Source organism: Lissotriton helveticus, chromosome 8 (assembly GCF_964261635.1).
Source record: "Lissotriton helveticus chromosome 8, aLisHel1.1, whole genome shotgun sequence".
NCBI lineage: Eukaryota > Metazoa > Chordata > Amphibia > Caudata > Salamandridae > Lissotriton > Lissotriton helveticus.
Window position 1 is genome coordinate 362,699,863 of NC_136069.1, and position 17,248 is coordinate 362,717,110.

General features: G+C 43.5%; 1 protein-coding gene across 2 annotated transcripts in view; it reads left to right on the forward strand.

Moving 5' to 3' along the window:
- RXFP2 (relaxin family peptide receptor 2) overlaps positions 1–17,248 on the forward strand; it is a 1,449,053-nt gene that overhangs the window by 1,209,058 nt on the left and 222,747 nt on the right. The window contains exon 8 of one of the 2 annotated variants that reach the window (XM_078657148.1): positions 5,865–5,936. The exons of the other annotated variant lie outside the window; for it this stretch is intronic. Within the exon in view, the coding sequence (XP_078513274.1) occupies positions 5,865–5,936 (72 nt within the window). The remainder of the gene's footprint in view (positions 1–5,864; positions 5,937–17,248) is intronic. 2 annotated transcript variants of the gene reach the window in all.

Below are 17,248 nucleotides of genomic sequence, written 5' to 3' on the forward strand. Positions count from 1 at the left end.
ACAACAATCAAATCCATGAGATTACAAGACAATAAGGGTTCCTATACTTCCAATAGATGTAAATATAAAAAGCTCTTGTGCATTCTCTTGATGAATATAATAGTTAGATCCAGACACACAAGGTTATTCTGCGCCAACGCGCGTTTCGGTGTCTAACCCAATGCGGGCTACATCTTCATCAGGGTAAAACGGATACATTATGTGGGACACAAACGAAGAGACCTTGTTATGGATTGTCCAACCAGATAAAGACACAAATTGTTGAGACCAGCTCAACAAAATATATCAATAACTAACGTAGAAAATTTGCATAAACGGGCTCCTAAGGCTCCAATAAATGTTGAAAAGTAGAAAGAGCAAACGGGTACTAGGGTCCAGGGTCCATGGGTTAATATGCTTTTCAGCGGTTACTCAGGCAGTTCCATTTGGATCAATAATAAGAACAAACAGCACCGAAGCTCGAGTAGGCCACAGATTTGGAACTGAACTTCGAGTGTGCTAAGGCTGATTACACATCATTGCACACAAGGGGAGGCCTAAGAGGATGTCGCCTTGCATTTTGGCAGAGAGAATATGATCATCATTACGGAGGTGTTCGTACACTACCAATCACTGCCCTGGTGTCACTAGCGCTGTGCATCGTGAGGCAAAAATACCTGGCTGTGGACCACTGTTGACCGCTGCCTACGGCCTACACTGCGGTCCAGTAGGTCACAGCGTCATGATTCAGCAATGGCAGAGTCCATATCAGTGTAGCGCATCATCGCAGTCTGCATCCCCACTCAGCGGGTGCCACTAAGTCTGCTCCCCGGCATTCATGGACACTCTCTGGTCGAACAGTGGTGGCGTCTGAGCCGATGTACTAGGGGGCAGTTTTCTCCCCCATGTAGCTGATACGGAATTGGTGGTGGCAACGGGCTGTTGCATTCCACTCCTCCATTTGCTGCTTACGGATAAAATCAAACCTTTCGGTGTCTGGACCTGGAGGACACCTTCCAATGTCCCCCGAAACACTCTGAAACCAACACCTCAGACAATGTTGGTTACCCGCTTAGGTCGCATGCCCCATCTGACTGCACCGCTAGTCATTGGGTGCCTAGGTGCCTGTGCCAGCTGCAGTGCATCCGGGCCACTAACTCTGTGCTAGTCAAGTCCGGGACCCCTTCTCCAAGGACATAGGCAGGGCCCTGAGGCGTGGGCCTTGGGCTCGTCAACGCCATGACTCTGTGGCCTTGTGCTGTACGCAGCCTCCGGGCCCAAATGCGTCCCACCAGGGCTCATACACCAAAGCGAGTCCAGACCAGCTCGGATGAGGCATCACCGCAAGAGCCACACACCACCACCGCAAGTACCACCTCCAAACACCATCTGCCAGAGTTGTAGCGGTGGTCCTGACAGACTTCGTGGTTGCCCAGGATTGTCATGGCTGCCATCATTGGCCTGTTACCCTGCTCAGCACTCCGGTGCCAGTGACTCAGTGCACCGCAGGCCATTGTCTGTAGCTGATTGTGTTTTGTGCTGTGGAGTGGTTACGCAGGTATGTTACCTCAAACAGTGTGGGGGCCTTGAGACATTGATGGTGAAGATGATGCAGGTCCGACACACCCCACTGCATCTGCATCAGGAATATATCGCAGGGACACAATCCGAGACTTTTTCTGCACATGAGCGCGCTCCTCTCTAGTGTCCACAGCCCAGTGCACTGCGACTCCCGGACACTTCTGTTTGCATGTTGGCTGTCCTCTGGACTTTATCCGGATCACCCCATGTTGCTCATTAGTTGACTCTGTATTGCATGTGTTTTCTGTGTGCGTTGCACTGGTGTCCAAGTGGTTGCCAACACCAAACATTCCGTGTGGAATGGCTTACACTCACCCCACACACATCCAGCACAGGCGGCACTGTACATGTGGACTTGCTAATAAAGGGTCCGGGCGCACGTGCCTGTAGCCAGTTCAACATGATCTCTGCGTGTGTCCCTGTGGTCTTATAGTATACATGTGGTCCCTGGGCCCTACGACTTTATATTGTGCGGTGTACCACGGATGCAGACATGTCACCGGAGGTAGCGATTTGGGGCCTGGACATGTAACTTTGTCGTCGCCCACTCCATTCATGAGGGGAGTGTCCAGGGCCGTCTTACGCACAGCCAACCTGAGTGTGCGACTGCTAATTGTGCGCCCCTGGGCGTGGTTCTGTGCTCTACATGTGCATCTGCATGTGTCTCTATGGCAGCGTGGGTCTCCTTAGTGGGGTGTGGGTGGGCCCTCCAGGGTGATAGACCCCTATGTATTGTGTCCTGGTTCGCGTTCCATGGGTTCGGTCCCCTCCGACACCTGTAGGGACACCTCCATTTGGCGTGCTGACACATGTCATTGGGGTGCCATGTGTGGATGGGTGAAGTGTCGTGAGCCATCTGTGCCTGCGGGTGCTTCCTGATGTGTGGTCTGTTGCAGGCTCGGTGTTCTCCTCTGGGTTTCTTGGCTGTCGGGGTCCTGGTGGGGGGTTGCGTGGGATGTTCATGGGCTGTTGTAGGGCATCGGTGTCGATGGTGTGGTGGTCCTCTCCGGCATCACTGATGCGTTGTATTATGTGCTCTGCTGCAGGTGTTGTGTGGCCCTCTGCAATGTGTAGGGGAGGTGCGTGTTGCCTTTGTGTTGGCATATATGTTGGCGCATTGTTCTAGTTTGCATGCAGACTGTATGGCGGTGTACATTGTGTTTGGGGGGTGCTGCATTCCTCTGCTTGTTGGTCAGTTGCTGGTAGGGTTCTGTCACCTCCGTGACCCTGGTCTTGTTTATCTGCGGTCTGCACCCCGTCTTCCTCTCTCTCTTCTCTTTGGCCTTCCCTGACCCCATTGGTCCTTGCTGGTAGTCTGTGGGGGTTGTGGGGTGCTCTGGGTCAGGGTGTATCCATGTTGCTATGTGCTTTGGCTAGTCTCTGGTGTGTTTTTCCTGGGGTTTTTATGGTGCATTGTCCCGCCAGACGCATGGGATTTACAGGACCTGTGGCCGGTTTTCGCTACTTTTTGTACGGCTGTTGGCCTTATCGCATGTTTACTTGCGTTCCCATATCACATTTTTGCGGCATGGCATTGATTTTCACACGGACATTTGTCGCGTTGTCTGGTGTCTATCGCATGCTACCGCCGTGTTGTGAATTCCACGTTGCCACAGGATTATTGTCCCGCAATGGGCTGAGATGTTTAATGTTGCATTACGCTACTCTTGAGGTAGTTAACACACCTTCTTGTGAATATACCCCTCATTCTCTGACATACTCACTCTCAATCATTCTCTGACTCCGTCAAACTGTGACTCATTCAGTCTCACTCATTCTCAGTCAATCTCCCTTAGTCTCACCCATTTTCACTCATTCTCAATCAATCTTACTTTGTTTAATTGAATCTCATTTAGTCACCTGGGCTCAGTCATTCTCACTAATTCCAACTTAGTCCCACTTATTCTCTGATTCTCACTCTGTCTCACTCAATATGACTCACTCAGAATGTCATTCACACAGTAACATTTACTGTTACTCTCCCTGACAGTTACACCAACCGACAGTAGCAATAAGAATTATGAGTCGTTGAACTCAATCACCAACCCATCCCCAAACACCATGTGATCCACTGGTCACAATAAGTGTTCTTTGACCTTGGGCGTTTTGGAGTCAGGATTCACTGGGTTTTCCCTGCCAAGTGAAGTTTGGGCTGAACTATCCCCTCTTTGCATTTAAATCCACCCTGAAAGACAACAGAATAATTCTTGAATATATGCCCAGCTGATTCTTTCCCAAGAACAAGGCCACCTCCTAGCTGATAGTTGTGCTAAGACAATTAAAGCACATTCATTCAGTAGTAACAGATATTTAATCTTCACATTTTCCACTTGTCCTCATAGGTCAGGTCCGTTGCTAGCCATCTTGTGGACATCTTTACATCCAATTAAAATATTTCAAATGGCTTTCACTGTGTCTTTCTTTTGTCTCAAAATAATCCTAGTATGTTTTTTGCCACAGTGCATCACCATGTTACTTGCCAAGCTGCTGCCACCGTCACTTTTGTTAAGCTGAAGAAAGGACACACTGAAGTATCAATACAATGTATGAATGCTCTCACAAGAGATATCCACACATTGAATGCCATTTGAGAATCATATTCAGTGCTACTTGAAACATTGCAAGTATTGTTTAGGATATTCTATCTCCAAATTGTGCTGCTATTTTTGTCATCAGTGACATCCATTTTATGTGCCCAATGTAAGTATCTGGACCAGAGTTTACCTCCTGAGGGTTAAAAATAATTTGCAGGACTGTTGGCCCCAGAAAAGGCTTCACCAACAAGGCTAGTACTATCTTAATCACATATTACAGTAGTGGTTGTATAGTAATGGTGATGCCCAGTTTATGGGATCTTTGTGTGATGCGCTTCTGGCTCCTTGCCATGAACTTCTAAATGCACCACGACATGGACATGTGGGTAGTTGGTTAAATGCCACTTTCCAACTCATGCCTTTCTTCATAGACTGCATAGAATTGCTTACATCAGGAAAAAATAAACCATGCTACATTAACATTAAAACACAATTGTGTCAGGAGATATGGAGCTTGTGTTATTTGCTACAGCTCTGCTTCTGCTTCAGTACCTGAATATTGGCTGCTTGTTTTTCTCAACCTTCTCCCAAGATAGTTTGTTTCTGTCTAGGAATATCTATGACATCTTGTTTATGCTAACTTCATGAGCAATAATATCAGTGGCTAGGTTTCTACCTGCACCTTCTTCATAAACAATAATATCAGCAGCTAGGTTTCTTCCTTATTGTGCAATTCCAATTTGCAAATCTGGGTCTCTGTTAATACTGGATGAGACATCACTTTGTGGGATCTATTATAAGCTCCAAAGACCCGTCCTAAATATCTGTTTGTGATGCTGCTACACCTGTCACAAATATTTACTGATTTTTCAATATCAGCACAGGAAACACCTTCCTTGAAATTTAACTGTCTGCTGAGTAGTTTAATCTTTTCCAGAGCAGTAAGATCTGTAAAACTGTCTTAACATTAAACGTTTAACACTACTAAATGATCCAATCTATCTTGTTGTGGTGACTGCCAGATTCTGACACGTGTTCTCCAATATAGTAGAGAATAATGTTTGCCTTTCTTAAGTTTTCTCTACAGTCTAGTTTCTGAGCCAGAATGAAAGTATATAGGCAAGGTCCCGTTAAGGGATATGAGCAAGACAGTGTTTGGAGGTGATTCTGGTTGCCACTCTTGATGAACTTAGGTTCACAAGTGAGCAAGGCGAGATGTAATACCTGCTGCTCTTGAAATATTCAGTGCTGTGCAACGATGTCAATCATACTATTTTGGTTGACTGTATAGGTGCTGTCAGATTGACCAGATCTTCATTCAACTAGAGTAGGGCTTTTCTGAGTCAGTGGCAAAGTTGACTATCATCGGGGTGGAGAGCTCCTTAAATCTGAATGCCCAATTTATGTTATATATTGGGGCAGCAGGTACACTTAAAATATGGTGGTCTTCTGTTCATCACTGTGGTGGATGTAATGTCTTTTGCTTCCGTGATGGACAGAGTAAAGCCCACCAATGGCTAAATCAGCTCCTGAATCCCACAACTATTGAAATTCAGTACCAACATTATGCAGTGCTTCATGGTGGAAATTAAGCCTGAGGTGAATATAGGGTTAAGGCATAGATAGAAACACTCATGAATAGCTATCTTCCTCAACAAAGTTGCAATATGTTTTGCAGAACATCACTATCATTTTACACAACAAACAGAACACTTACAGGGCATGGACATGATTACGCAAACAGTAATTATGTTTCGGTTTGTTTTTCAGCTTTCTTCGTGGAAATGAGATTACGTCTGTGGCAGAGAAAACCTTTTCCTCACTAAGAAACTTAGCAGAATTGTAAGCATTTTTATTATAAAATAGTTTTTTCATGACGTCGCTTTTTAAAAATGCCATACAAACTGTTTTATTGAAAGCATGTATTATGGTAAATCAGATTTAGCATTATATGATATTGTGCACTAAATTTGTGTATATTGTGTACACGCTAATATTGCCCTTAGTCCTCAATAGGGAGAAATCAGACTTGTCAGCTCTCATAACATCAATGTCCTCTTCTATGTCGATAGCATGAAACTCATTCTCTCTCTCATAGACAAGACGCCCTGTACCTAGATCAAGTTCAATGCCAACATGACTGAAATCACCCACTGAATGAATACCTATTGTCTAAGACTCAACACAGACAAGAACAAAATCATGTTCTTTGGGAAGAGCACTTGTCCATGGGACTCCACCTGGTGGCCAACAGACCTAGGACCAACACCAACCCACATCAAGAACCTCTAGATCATCATCGACAGCAAATTGACAATGACCGCCCAAGTCAACAGTCACTGCCTCATGTTTCCATACCCTGAAGATACTTAGAAATATTTTCAATTGGCTCCCAATCAGCACCCGCAAAACCATTACACATGCCTTGGTCAAAAGCAAGCTGAACTATGGAAACACCCTTTATTCCATGAACAACAAGTAATCTCACCAGATGGCTACAGACCATTCAGAACTCGGTGGCCAGAGTCATTCTCAACCTCCCACACCATACTCACATCACACAACACCTGAAGGAGCTCCACTGTCTCCCCATACACAAATGAGCACAATTAAAATTCCTCACCCATACTTTGAAGGCACTATATAACATTGGTCCTCCAGTCCGAAGTTTCACTACGTTCACACCTGCTCAGCACCAGGATACCCTTCCAGGTGATGGTGCGCTCAACATAATATAGCAAGAAATAACATAACCTAACATACCTTTAAAAAATTGGTTTTCTGGTTGAGGGGGTGAAACCCTACTCAAGCAGGAACTACACTCCTTGTAAGGGTAAAGTCATAAGCAGTCCGTAAATTAACCTGTGTTCAACCCTCTGGTAGCTTGGCACAGAGCAGTCAGGCTTAACATGGGTGCAGCTTGTGCAACACTTCAAAGAGTAAAAAAAAGAATAACACTTTACAAAAGGATCCCACACCAAATTTGAAGCATGGAGTAGATTAGATTTTAATTGATGACACAAGACCAAAATTACAAAAATCCAATCAGTAGAACCGGAGATATAAAATGCTAATGATGGGAGTGAAAATAGCGTGGAAAAGCACAAAGCGGGACCTGTGGATATGTGGCTGCTCAGGACCGGGACAAAGTCACAAGTTCAGTAAGACTGCACTTGAGTGCAGGTCAGCTCCAGCTAGGCCAGGGGAACAAGAGTACCTGGTTTTGAAGCATTGCAGGGTCCTGCGTTGATCATTCATTACACAGCCGAGGCGATGCGTTGGTTCCAGGTAACTGCGATGCTGAGATGCAAGGTCCTGCATCATCATCGAGGAGGCCATTGGTGAGGTGACCAGGGGAGCTTGTGGTGCAAAGTCCTGCATCAAGGGTGCATTGTGCACCGGCTGGTTCCTAAGAGACTGCGTGGCTTGCGATGCGAAGTCCTGTATTGTCGCCGATGAGAGGTTTGCAATGCAAGGGCTCGCATCAGAATGCATTGCACATCGGTGGTTCTGATGCAACTGCGAGGGGGATGTGCCATCCTTGCGATGAACAATAAGTTGCAGCAGAGGTGATGGACCTGTCATAGATTCCACAACTGAAGCTTGCTCCTTCCTTCCCCAGCACTGTCCAGACACAACTCATTAATATTTAAAGATGAAGCACAAGATTCCCACCACGGAAAGGTAAATAGAGGGAGAGAGAAACACTGAGTCTGGGAATCATTTATCATTCTATTGACTGAATTCACACCTGCCACCGTGTTCATTTTATTGAAATGATAAGAGGTTTAGGGACATATTCATAAATTGCATTTTGTAGTGTATAAAGTAGTAGTGCAACAAAAGGAGTGTTGCTTTCAATCAGTGGTACAGCCCAAGAGGCTGCAGTTCCACCCCACCCCAATATATGACAAAATAAACACTAACTTTTATTGTTCCTTAGGGAAGCTAGCAGGCTTGCAAGTAACATACAGCTAACATCGAGCTAATACGTTCACATTTGTTAGCATCACCACAAAAATGTTCCGGGGGTTGCAACAGAATGGTTGGTAGAGTTACAATCTGAATTACGGGATTACGAAAAGTTGTGGAATTTGAGGTTCCTTCTCGCTGGGGAATATTTTCTGTAGATTCCCTGTTATACTGAGAAGTAGCTGGCCGAATCAGAGGAGAGTTCATGGATCTTTGGTGGAGGAAGAGACCAAGGAATAAATGGTATTTTGAGGAGTTGGAAGCCTTTGAACTGATTAGAAAGTAAGGACCCGTAATTGTTTTAGGTCTCTTCTTAAAGCCGGATCATCTGCTGCAACAGCATGATCACTAAGCTAAATCTGCCAATTCAAAAGTCTTTGGATCCATGTTCACCTGCCAGGATTTAGTTTGTCTGCATGTCATTCTATCAAGCTATTCCGAGGTTCAATACACAACCTGCCAATAGATCGTGAGGTGCTAACAAGGATTCCACAGTTGAAGCTTGTTCCTTCTTTCCCCAGCACTGTTCAGCCACACACACTTAAGTATTTAAAAATGAAGCACCAGCTGCTCACTGGGGAAAAGGGGAACAGGATGGAGCAAGTTAGACACTTGACCCTAGAAAGGACAAGAGGGTTAGTTATGAGTATGTGCCTGGATTTACTGTTTATCCTTAAAGTAGTAATGCTAACCTTTTATTACCTTGGCATTATTAACATTTCAGTAACCAAACTCCTTTATTCTTGGACAGAGAATTAGTTGTACCTACGAACACAAATACAAGATTGAGTAACATCCCCAACAATTCTATATTGACCAATCAGGCAGTGTCACAGAAAATATTCCTGTAACTTGTGAATATTGTGGAAATTATTCCTAATAGCCACCCACATATTATTGTAATATGATAAATTACTAGAAGAGAAATGTATACAACATTAGTAAAGTTTTCAACACTTATAGTGGCTGTGATATGTTTAGTCCCCTGGTGATTTACACCTACAATAAACAAATCTTTTCCCCAGCCAGCACAGTGACCCTGCAGATTTTTAAAATGGCTTATTCAATAACATGTTATTTTCCATACAACTGTTATCCTTGATAAATGAAAGGACAATTTCCAGAAAAAAGCCTCAATTCCTGACTCACTTAGAACAGAGTTGGGACAACTTGAGGTTTTTGTGACTGCTCATATGACAGCCACATTGAGGATCCAAATCCACTCAAATAAGAAAAAGGATTCAAATGCATAACAAGGAAGAGATACAAATCCAAGCACTGAGTGACTGGGAATCAAAGAAACCTTCAGAAGAAGACAGCTTGGCGTGTGAACTGATGGAATTCCTTTGTTATGACTGAATTCCGTAAAACTCACGCTCTTTCAGGAATACACAAAGTTTGATCTCTGCACATCAGCCGGCTCACAGACCATGACATCCTTACGAAGATTCTGACAATGACCTATTATTTGTAGTGCATTACATGTTCTTAAAGTGAGCTTTTGGAAAGGCCCTTGATCATGTTTGGATGGCTGTGTTGTCTATCTCAGTTCCATATTCCTGATTCAATGGTTTTCCTTACTACACTTATGTTTATCCCATCAAGGAATATTTGTGTCTCTCCCTGTCTGATTGAATGAAGAACTGTCAATCAATCAATCAGGGGTTTATAAAGTGCACTACTCACCCGTGAGGGTCTCAAGGTGCTGAGGGGGGCTGGGGGTGCAGCTCTGGACTGTTACCTCAGACCATGCTTTGCAGTGCATTTTTGGGACTATTTTCTACTCCTCTATCACCCTGCTTCCCACTCTCTCCATTCCCCTCCCTTGTCATCTAACCTACCCCACAAAGTATCCTCTTGCCACGTGAGGCCCAATTTTCTTAAAAACTGTTCTTCCCACCTGCCATGCAAACTGAAGGCAGCTATCTTGAAATAGTTTTAATAGCATTCTAAGATGTATGCTCTCATGTACACAAGTGTACGCATGCACACCAGACAACTCCAAATGTGTTTGTTTCATTTTAAGAATACCATTCAAAGATGACTTCTATGGACGTCATACACATTCATGACAGCCATCTTTGAACCAGATTTCTTATAATCAAGCAATGCATTCAAAGATGGCCACTGTAGATGCATGAGCGTCATTTGCAGGCATTTTTTCATGTATTCCGTACTCTTGAACAAAATGTTGTTCCAAGATGGCCACCATCGGTGCTTGCTGGCGGAATACATAAAATATACTTTTCTTGTGGTAACACTGATAGACACTACGTACTACCGCATTATCACAAAGCTAGATCTGCCAGTGTAAAAGTCATATCATATCTGATATGAGAGCAATGTGAAGTCTATAGACTTAAGGTGTGTGAGGAACCTATTATACTCATGAAGTTCGACAGTGTTAATATCAGCATAAGTGATAATGATGATAGAATTGTGGTAGTACACGCCTTAATAGGGAAATTCGATTGACAAACTTAGGGGCCTAATTTTTGTCAGTAGACATTAAGGCTTTCATTTTTTGTGGGTTTTTTAGATTTCAGTGGCTTGGCAGCAGGAGTTACTGGGATTTTTGGAACTATATATATGTTTTTACATTTTTTATTTTTCATACAGCGATTTTGCCTAAAGCAGCAGAAATCAGTGTGTGAAACTCTGGGGCAAATCATACAGGAATCATGCTGGAAACACTGTTACTTGCATTTTATTCCTCAAAACATGTAGTTCCCCTTATGTCCCTGCTGCTGTAATTACCAGTACCCTGAATATGTCAGTCAGTCAGTCAAAAAGCTTTTATTATCGGTTAAAAACCATATGAAAGACATAGATATCACATCATATAGAACAATACTATGTACAATTAGATTAGTAAATAGATATAAAAAAATCATTAAAAGACATCAATACGCAGCGTACTTAAGATAAAACAAGCGTTGGTATCTCTCTATCGGACACAGTTTGGAATCTGCCCCACCACGCAAGATAAGTAGGAAGAAAAAAGTCCACCCATGTTATAACTGTTTGGAACCCTTTAGAATTGCGCACCTTGTGAACCACATTGACAAAAGAAATTTAGAGGTCACAAGAACAAACATGAAAGACGTATCTGATTTAAAAAGTCTAAAAGCCTCTCTGTAGTCTCTTATGCCTCTAATATGCTAATTGAGGGAAACAGAAGTAATGGAGTTTTGCTGGCAGCAATGACTTCAAGGTAGCAGCAGAAACACTAGTACACATATTCCTTTTCTACTCCTGAAGCCATCCAGGAGAAAACCTGCATCAGCACCAGAACAGGGCAAGCCTTCCATCGAGTGCTTTGCAAAACCTTTGTTCTTCAATGTACTTACATATATCCTTCTGTTAAGACCTTCAGATATGAAGTTAGACATGACACTTGATTCATACTATGATTTGTTGGAACCTGAGACTGAATGGCTTTTTGAATCAGCACATTCTGGCATCTGGGAGGTGAACTAGGAAACTATATTGACCTACCGAGAGACTTGGGAAACTGACCAATGTTAAGTCAAACTTCTAGGTTTCCGGCATGAGGTGGGATATGTGATCATAGCAATAACAATTCCTAAACTACCATCAATCCTTCCTTCCAGAGTGCCCCAAAATTAATTATCCAGAGAGATAGCAGCAAAGACACTAGATGAGTTGTTTAATTAATTTTGCAAAGTGCTAAATGATCGTGATGCAAGCCAAGCAACTTCCTTAGAGTATATTCGAGATCAATTAGATGTGACTGGAAAGAATACAATGTTTTCATTACTCGTGCTCTTGTTTATCTAACACAAACAAATGCTAGGTTCATATTACGAAAAGAATGATCCTTACACATTCAGCGTCTACACTAAAGCAGTTTGATCATAAATATAGGGTGTGTGCAAAGTCTCTCCCACTTACAATCTTTGAGTTCAAGTGTGTACCCTCAAGGGGTATGGGTTTTTAAATAATCATTACTAAGCACTTTCAAAGTGTCAACCTACCTTTTTTTAACTTAAACCTATCTATAAATGTCACTGGAAAATGTAATTCCAAAGCAACACTTGACTTCAAGGTTTAAGGATTAAATAAATGGAACGGAGGCTTGAATTTCAAAAAGAAAAATCCAACACTTTTATTAAATTACAGAAACTGTATATTAAAAGGAAAGGTTTGGTTGCAGTAACAATCATACAATAGCATATGGGGATAGAATGGTATAACATGCCCCATACCATAACAAAAAATAGAACCAGGTTTAGAGTTTGGTGGATGGTACTCGGCACATCATGGTGGTGGATGATGTTACGTCCGCCACTCTAATAGACTACTGTTAGACCTGGCTTTTTCAGTGGGTTTACCCCTAGACTTTTTGCTTTTTGGCTTCCTATTTTTGTTGGTTTTAGGACTCTGGGCACTTTACCACTGCTGATCAGTGCTAAAGTGCATATGCTGTCTGTGTAAATTGTTAATATGGATTGGTGTTTTCATGATTGGCTTGTTTGACTTACTACTAGGTCCCTAGTACAGTGCACTGTGTGGTGTGTGCCCAGGGCCTGTAATTCAAATGCTGCTAGTGGGCCTGCAGCACTGATTGTGCCACCCACACAAGCAGCCTTTCAAAGGGGTCTTGGACCAGCCACTGCAGTTTCTGCACGCAGACCCTCGTGCCATGCCGACCTGGCAACTGCACCCCCTTGCCAGGTCGTAACCTTCCTTTTTCTTACATGTGAGTCACACCTAAGGTAGGCCCAAGGTACCCCTGTTGGCAGGGTGCAGTGTGTGTAAAAGATAGGACATGTACTGATGTGTGTTACATGTCCTGATAGTGAACTATAGTGAATTTTGTTTTTCACCATTGAAAGGCTATATGTCCCATAGAATAGAATGGGAGTTTATGTATATCATCCTATACGCATGACTTCCGATTGGGACAAAATAGAAAGATGGAGTTTAGTATGCCTGAACTCAGAATGTAAAGATGCATCTTTTAGTAAGGATGATTTTTACATTCTGTGTTTAAATACCACTTTTAGAAAGTGGATATTTTCTTGCTTAGCCATCCTGTGTGCCTCTGTTGGTTTGTGGATTGACTGTCTGGCTTTGGAGTGACACGGGCTGGGGATGTTCATTAAAGGTAGCCAGCCACTTGGGGGGGTTGAGGTGTGTCCTGCCTCTCCTGGATGAGTCAGGGCTGGGCTGAATAGGCCTGGGCTGCAGTTCGAGTAGTGAGAGGAGATTTTGTTTCACCTGAATGGGCCTGGTCTGCCTCATACAATGCTGTCTCCACCTCCTGCCGGGAAGCTGGACCAGAGAGGACTCAACTGGTTTTGACTGAGCACAGAGCCTCTCTGCCACCAGAGAACAAAGAGAAATGGATAAATATTGGGGCCCAGACCCCAGAACTTTAGAATACTTCTGGACTCAAGAGGAATCTTTGCCAAGGAGAAAAGCTGGGGAAGCTGAAGGAGAAGTACTGCCCCTTTGAGTGAATGAATGAATGAATGAGTGATTATAAAACACCTTTGCTGTGTACTGTCTGGGGTTGGCCAGCAGTGGCTGTTTCTGCCAAGGAGAAGATAAAGACTTTGCTGTGTGCTGTGTCTCCTGTTTGAAGAAGATGTCCAAGGGCTTGAAGTAGAGCTTGCCTCCTGTTCTGAAGTCTCAGGGATACAAAGACTTCACCACCAGCTCCCCTAAACTTCCTTGCTGGGAGTTCTGACCTGCCAAGAGGTGCCTGTTGCTGAGTTGGGCCTCTGGAGGTTGTTCCTGCTGTTGGGAGTTGGAAAAGAGGCGCAACTAAGAGAAACGCATCTGCACCTGTTACTGTGGCATCACCGCTGTGCTGCTGAAGAAAGCGACGCAGCGCCTGCCAGTGGCTGGAGATGTCGCCGCACACGAATCCTGTCCAATTCTGACGCGGGCCCTGCTGTGCGGCTGCAAAACCATCACATTGTGGGACCGCGGCTGGAGAGATCAACTCAGCGCCGTTGCCACCACATCCAGAACCGACGTATCCCCGATCCCAATGCATCGAACCGGGGCGCCGAGTCTACATCAACGCCGGGGCCACAGTAGGGAACCAACACATCACCTCCCCTTTGTGGCAATAAAGAACTGACGCATCACCTCCCCTGGAGTAAGGAACCAATTCATCACCTTCCCTGCGGCTCTTTTTTATTATGATTTTGACGCATCCAAGGTACTTTGTGTTGAAAATGTTGCATCTATAGTTTGCTATGGACAGAACTGTTTTTATCTTCTAAGGGTTACATTTGTGATTACTGTATAGTGGTCTTTTGTCGTTTTTGGTCTTGTTTGGTTTAGATAAAGATTACTTATTTTTCTAAACTGGTGTGGTGTCCATTTGTAGTGTTTTCACTGTAATACTGTATGTGTGCACAAATACTTTACACACAGCCTCTGATACAAGTCTGTCTGATCGTGCAAAGGTGGTGAGCAGGGGTTATTTTAGAAGTGTATCCCCCTTATCCTGACTAGGAAGAAGGGTCCCTGCTTGAACAAAGGGGCAAACCCTTGCCAACGAGATACCCCCATTTCTAACAAATACTATCTGCCAAATTTATAGATCATCGCTTTACCAGCGGTGATCTTGGTAGCTTGAGAGGAGTTGCTGTCGTAGCAGTTTCTGTCATGCTACCAAATGTTTGGTAGATGGCCGCTGTTGGTTTTGACAGCCATCCACCAAACGTAACACTTTTTTGTTCATTAACAAAATCGTAAAGTGGAAGTTTATTATTAAAAAAGAAAACACTAATGGTCCCCACACCTAGGGAGTTTTTTCCCTGGGTGTGGGGGTCATTGTGTTTTTTTCTGCTTCTCATTGGTGGTGACAGACAGAAAAAAAGGATATCACCACATCCTACCTAAGTAGGGCAGTTGCATCTCTGGGGAAAACATGTAATAATTTGGAAAAAATCCTGCCAGCTTCAAGCTAATCCTGAGGATAAAGGGGTTACAGCATCACAACATTATGCCACATACTGCAAAAAACAAATAAAGTTCTAAAAGAAAATGAAGGTTGAAAACCTTTAGCAAGACAGTCAATGTGAATCGTTTGATTGTTTTACTGGGTGTACTATAAAACCAAGCATTGCTCAGAAGAGAATCTACATTTTTAACAATTTGGGACCATGAACGGGAGCCTGCATAATAGATGTGATTGCAAATCATATTGCTAATGAAATAGTAATGTTTGAAGGAGAGATTTAGATGTTTTAATCACACTTGACCCTTTGGCTGCTCAATCCATAATTATGGACCCACATAAACTAGACTGGTAATAACAGAGAACAACGCTCTCTTTTTAATGTATAGGCTAAGAGAACATTGACTCCATTGTAATGCTCAAAACATGATGGAAGCAGATAAGTGAAGACCTATGCCCCTAACAATATGAGTGATGCCATACATCCTGATGAGCTATTGCTTTTCTGAAAGCCAAAGTATTCCTATCTCAAACTGTCCATCCCACCAGATAGTTGGGCTAAGAACATGAGAAAAAGTTGGAGAACTGGCATTGCAATCTAACTAGCTAAATCGTAAACAAGTGTTGGCAAAACTAATAATTTTGGCTTAGAACTGAACTTGCTTCTACCCATGCAGTCACTCATCCAGTTACTGCAATGATAATAATAATAATAATAATAGTAATAATAGTAATAATAATAATAATAGTAATAATAACAATAATGATAAGTGAGACACAGTCATTCATACATCTGTCTACGCAATCACTCATGGCCTGTGCACATAGTCACTGACCCTCGCTGACATGCATCTATTCAGCCACTTGTTAACGCATGTGTGCATTCACTTTGCTACTCTGTGTGAGAGTGCGGTTAGTCGTGTGTCAATGCTGGTCTGAATGGGGTGTGAGAATACTGGTAGACTGAGGCTGCTAGCGTGTGAGGGGGTAAGAGGGCGGTCAGTCATATCAGACTGCTATTTTTTGAGGGGTGTGAATTCTGTTGATTATGTATCACTAAAATGAAGATGTTTTGTCTTTAATGTTTATATGTTGTGTTGAGTAGAGGTGGCTGTGTTTAGAAAGCTTGGATTGATATGTTGTCTGGGGTGTGTGTTTTTGGGTTACACTGGGCACAGGCTTCTGTCTGTGCAACATTAAATTTCTCCAAATAAAAGTTCGAGAATGCAACGGCCAAAGAAAGCCACTACACTTCACTTACTAGGCATTCGCAAGCGAGGGACAGCACAAGTTGCCAGCAAGCGAGGGGCAGAGGCAGCACAAGTAACCAGGCAAAGAGCAGGTGGCAGCCGTGCGGTGGTGTGGGGAGCGACCTGCCTGCAAGCAGGGTCAGAGGTCGTGTTTAGCATCCGGCTGAGGTTCCACAGACGCTCTGCCGTCATCGTTTCCCGTGGTTCTTGTATCATCATGTCGGAAGGGAGTGTAGTGCCAAGACAGGAATCACGCCATGCTGACATGCAACAACTGTTCTGCGATGAATTATCTCAAGTAAGAGCCAATGCTGCTAAAAACTGTATTTTCCTAACCGAAACCAGTTACCAAAAGTTAGTGGATGATGTGAAAAAGGATAAGACGACCATTAAGAAGGAACCACGGGACTATTGGCTGGTGAAACACTATGACGTAATGATGGTCGAGAATACGACTAAGTTGATCTATCCTGTTAAAGAAGGTACGAGTGCTATTCAGTTTTACGCCGCGGACTCCGAATTATTTGACGTACTCCATAAGGTCCATTTGGCTATTGGTCATGGAGGACGGGACAGGATGTTAAAAGAACTTTCAACCAAGTACAAGAACATTACCGTCATGATATTGAGCTGTACATTCACCTTTGGGAGCCTTGCCAGAAGAAAACAAAAAGGTGTTAAAAAAGGTGTTGTGGTCAAGCCAATGTTTTTTTCTGAATTCAACTCCTGTTGTCAGGTCGATCTCATCGATTTTCAGTCCCATCCTGACAGAGAGTACACGTTTATAATGGTGTACCAAGATCATCTCATTGAGTTTGTAGTTCTCAGGGCTCTGAAATTAAAGAGAGCGGAAGAAGTAGCCTACAAGTCCGTCGACATATTTACGTTGCTTGGTGCTCCAACGATTCTACTGTCCAATAACGGCAGGGAATTTGCAAACAATGGGGTAAGCAGCCTAAAGGAGTATTGGCCCACCTTGAAGATCGTCC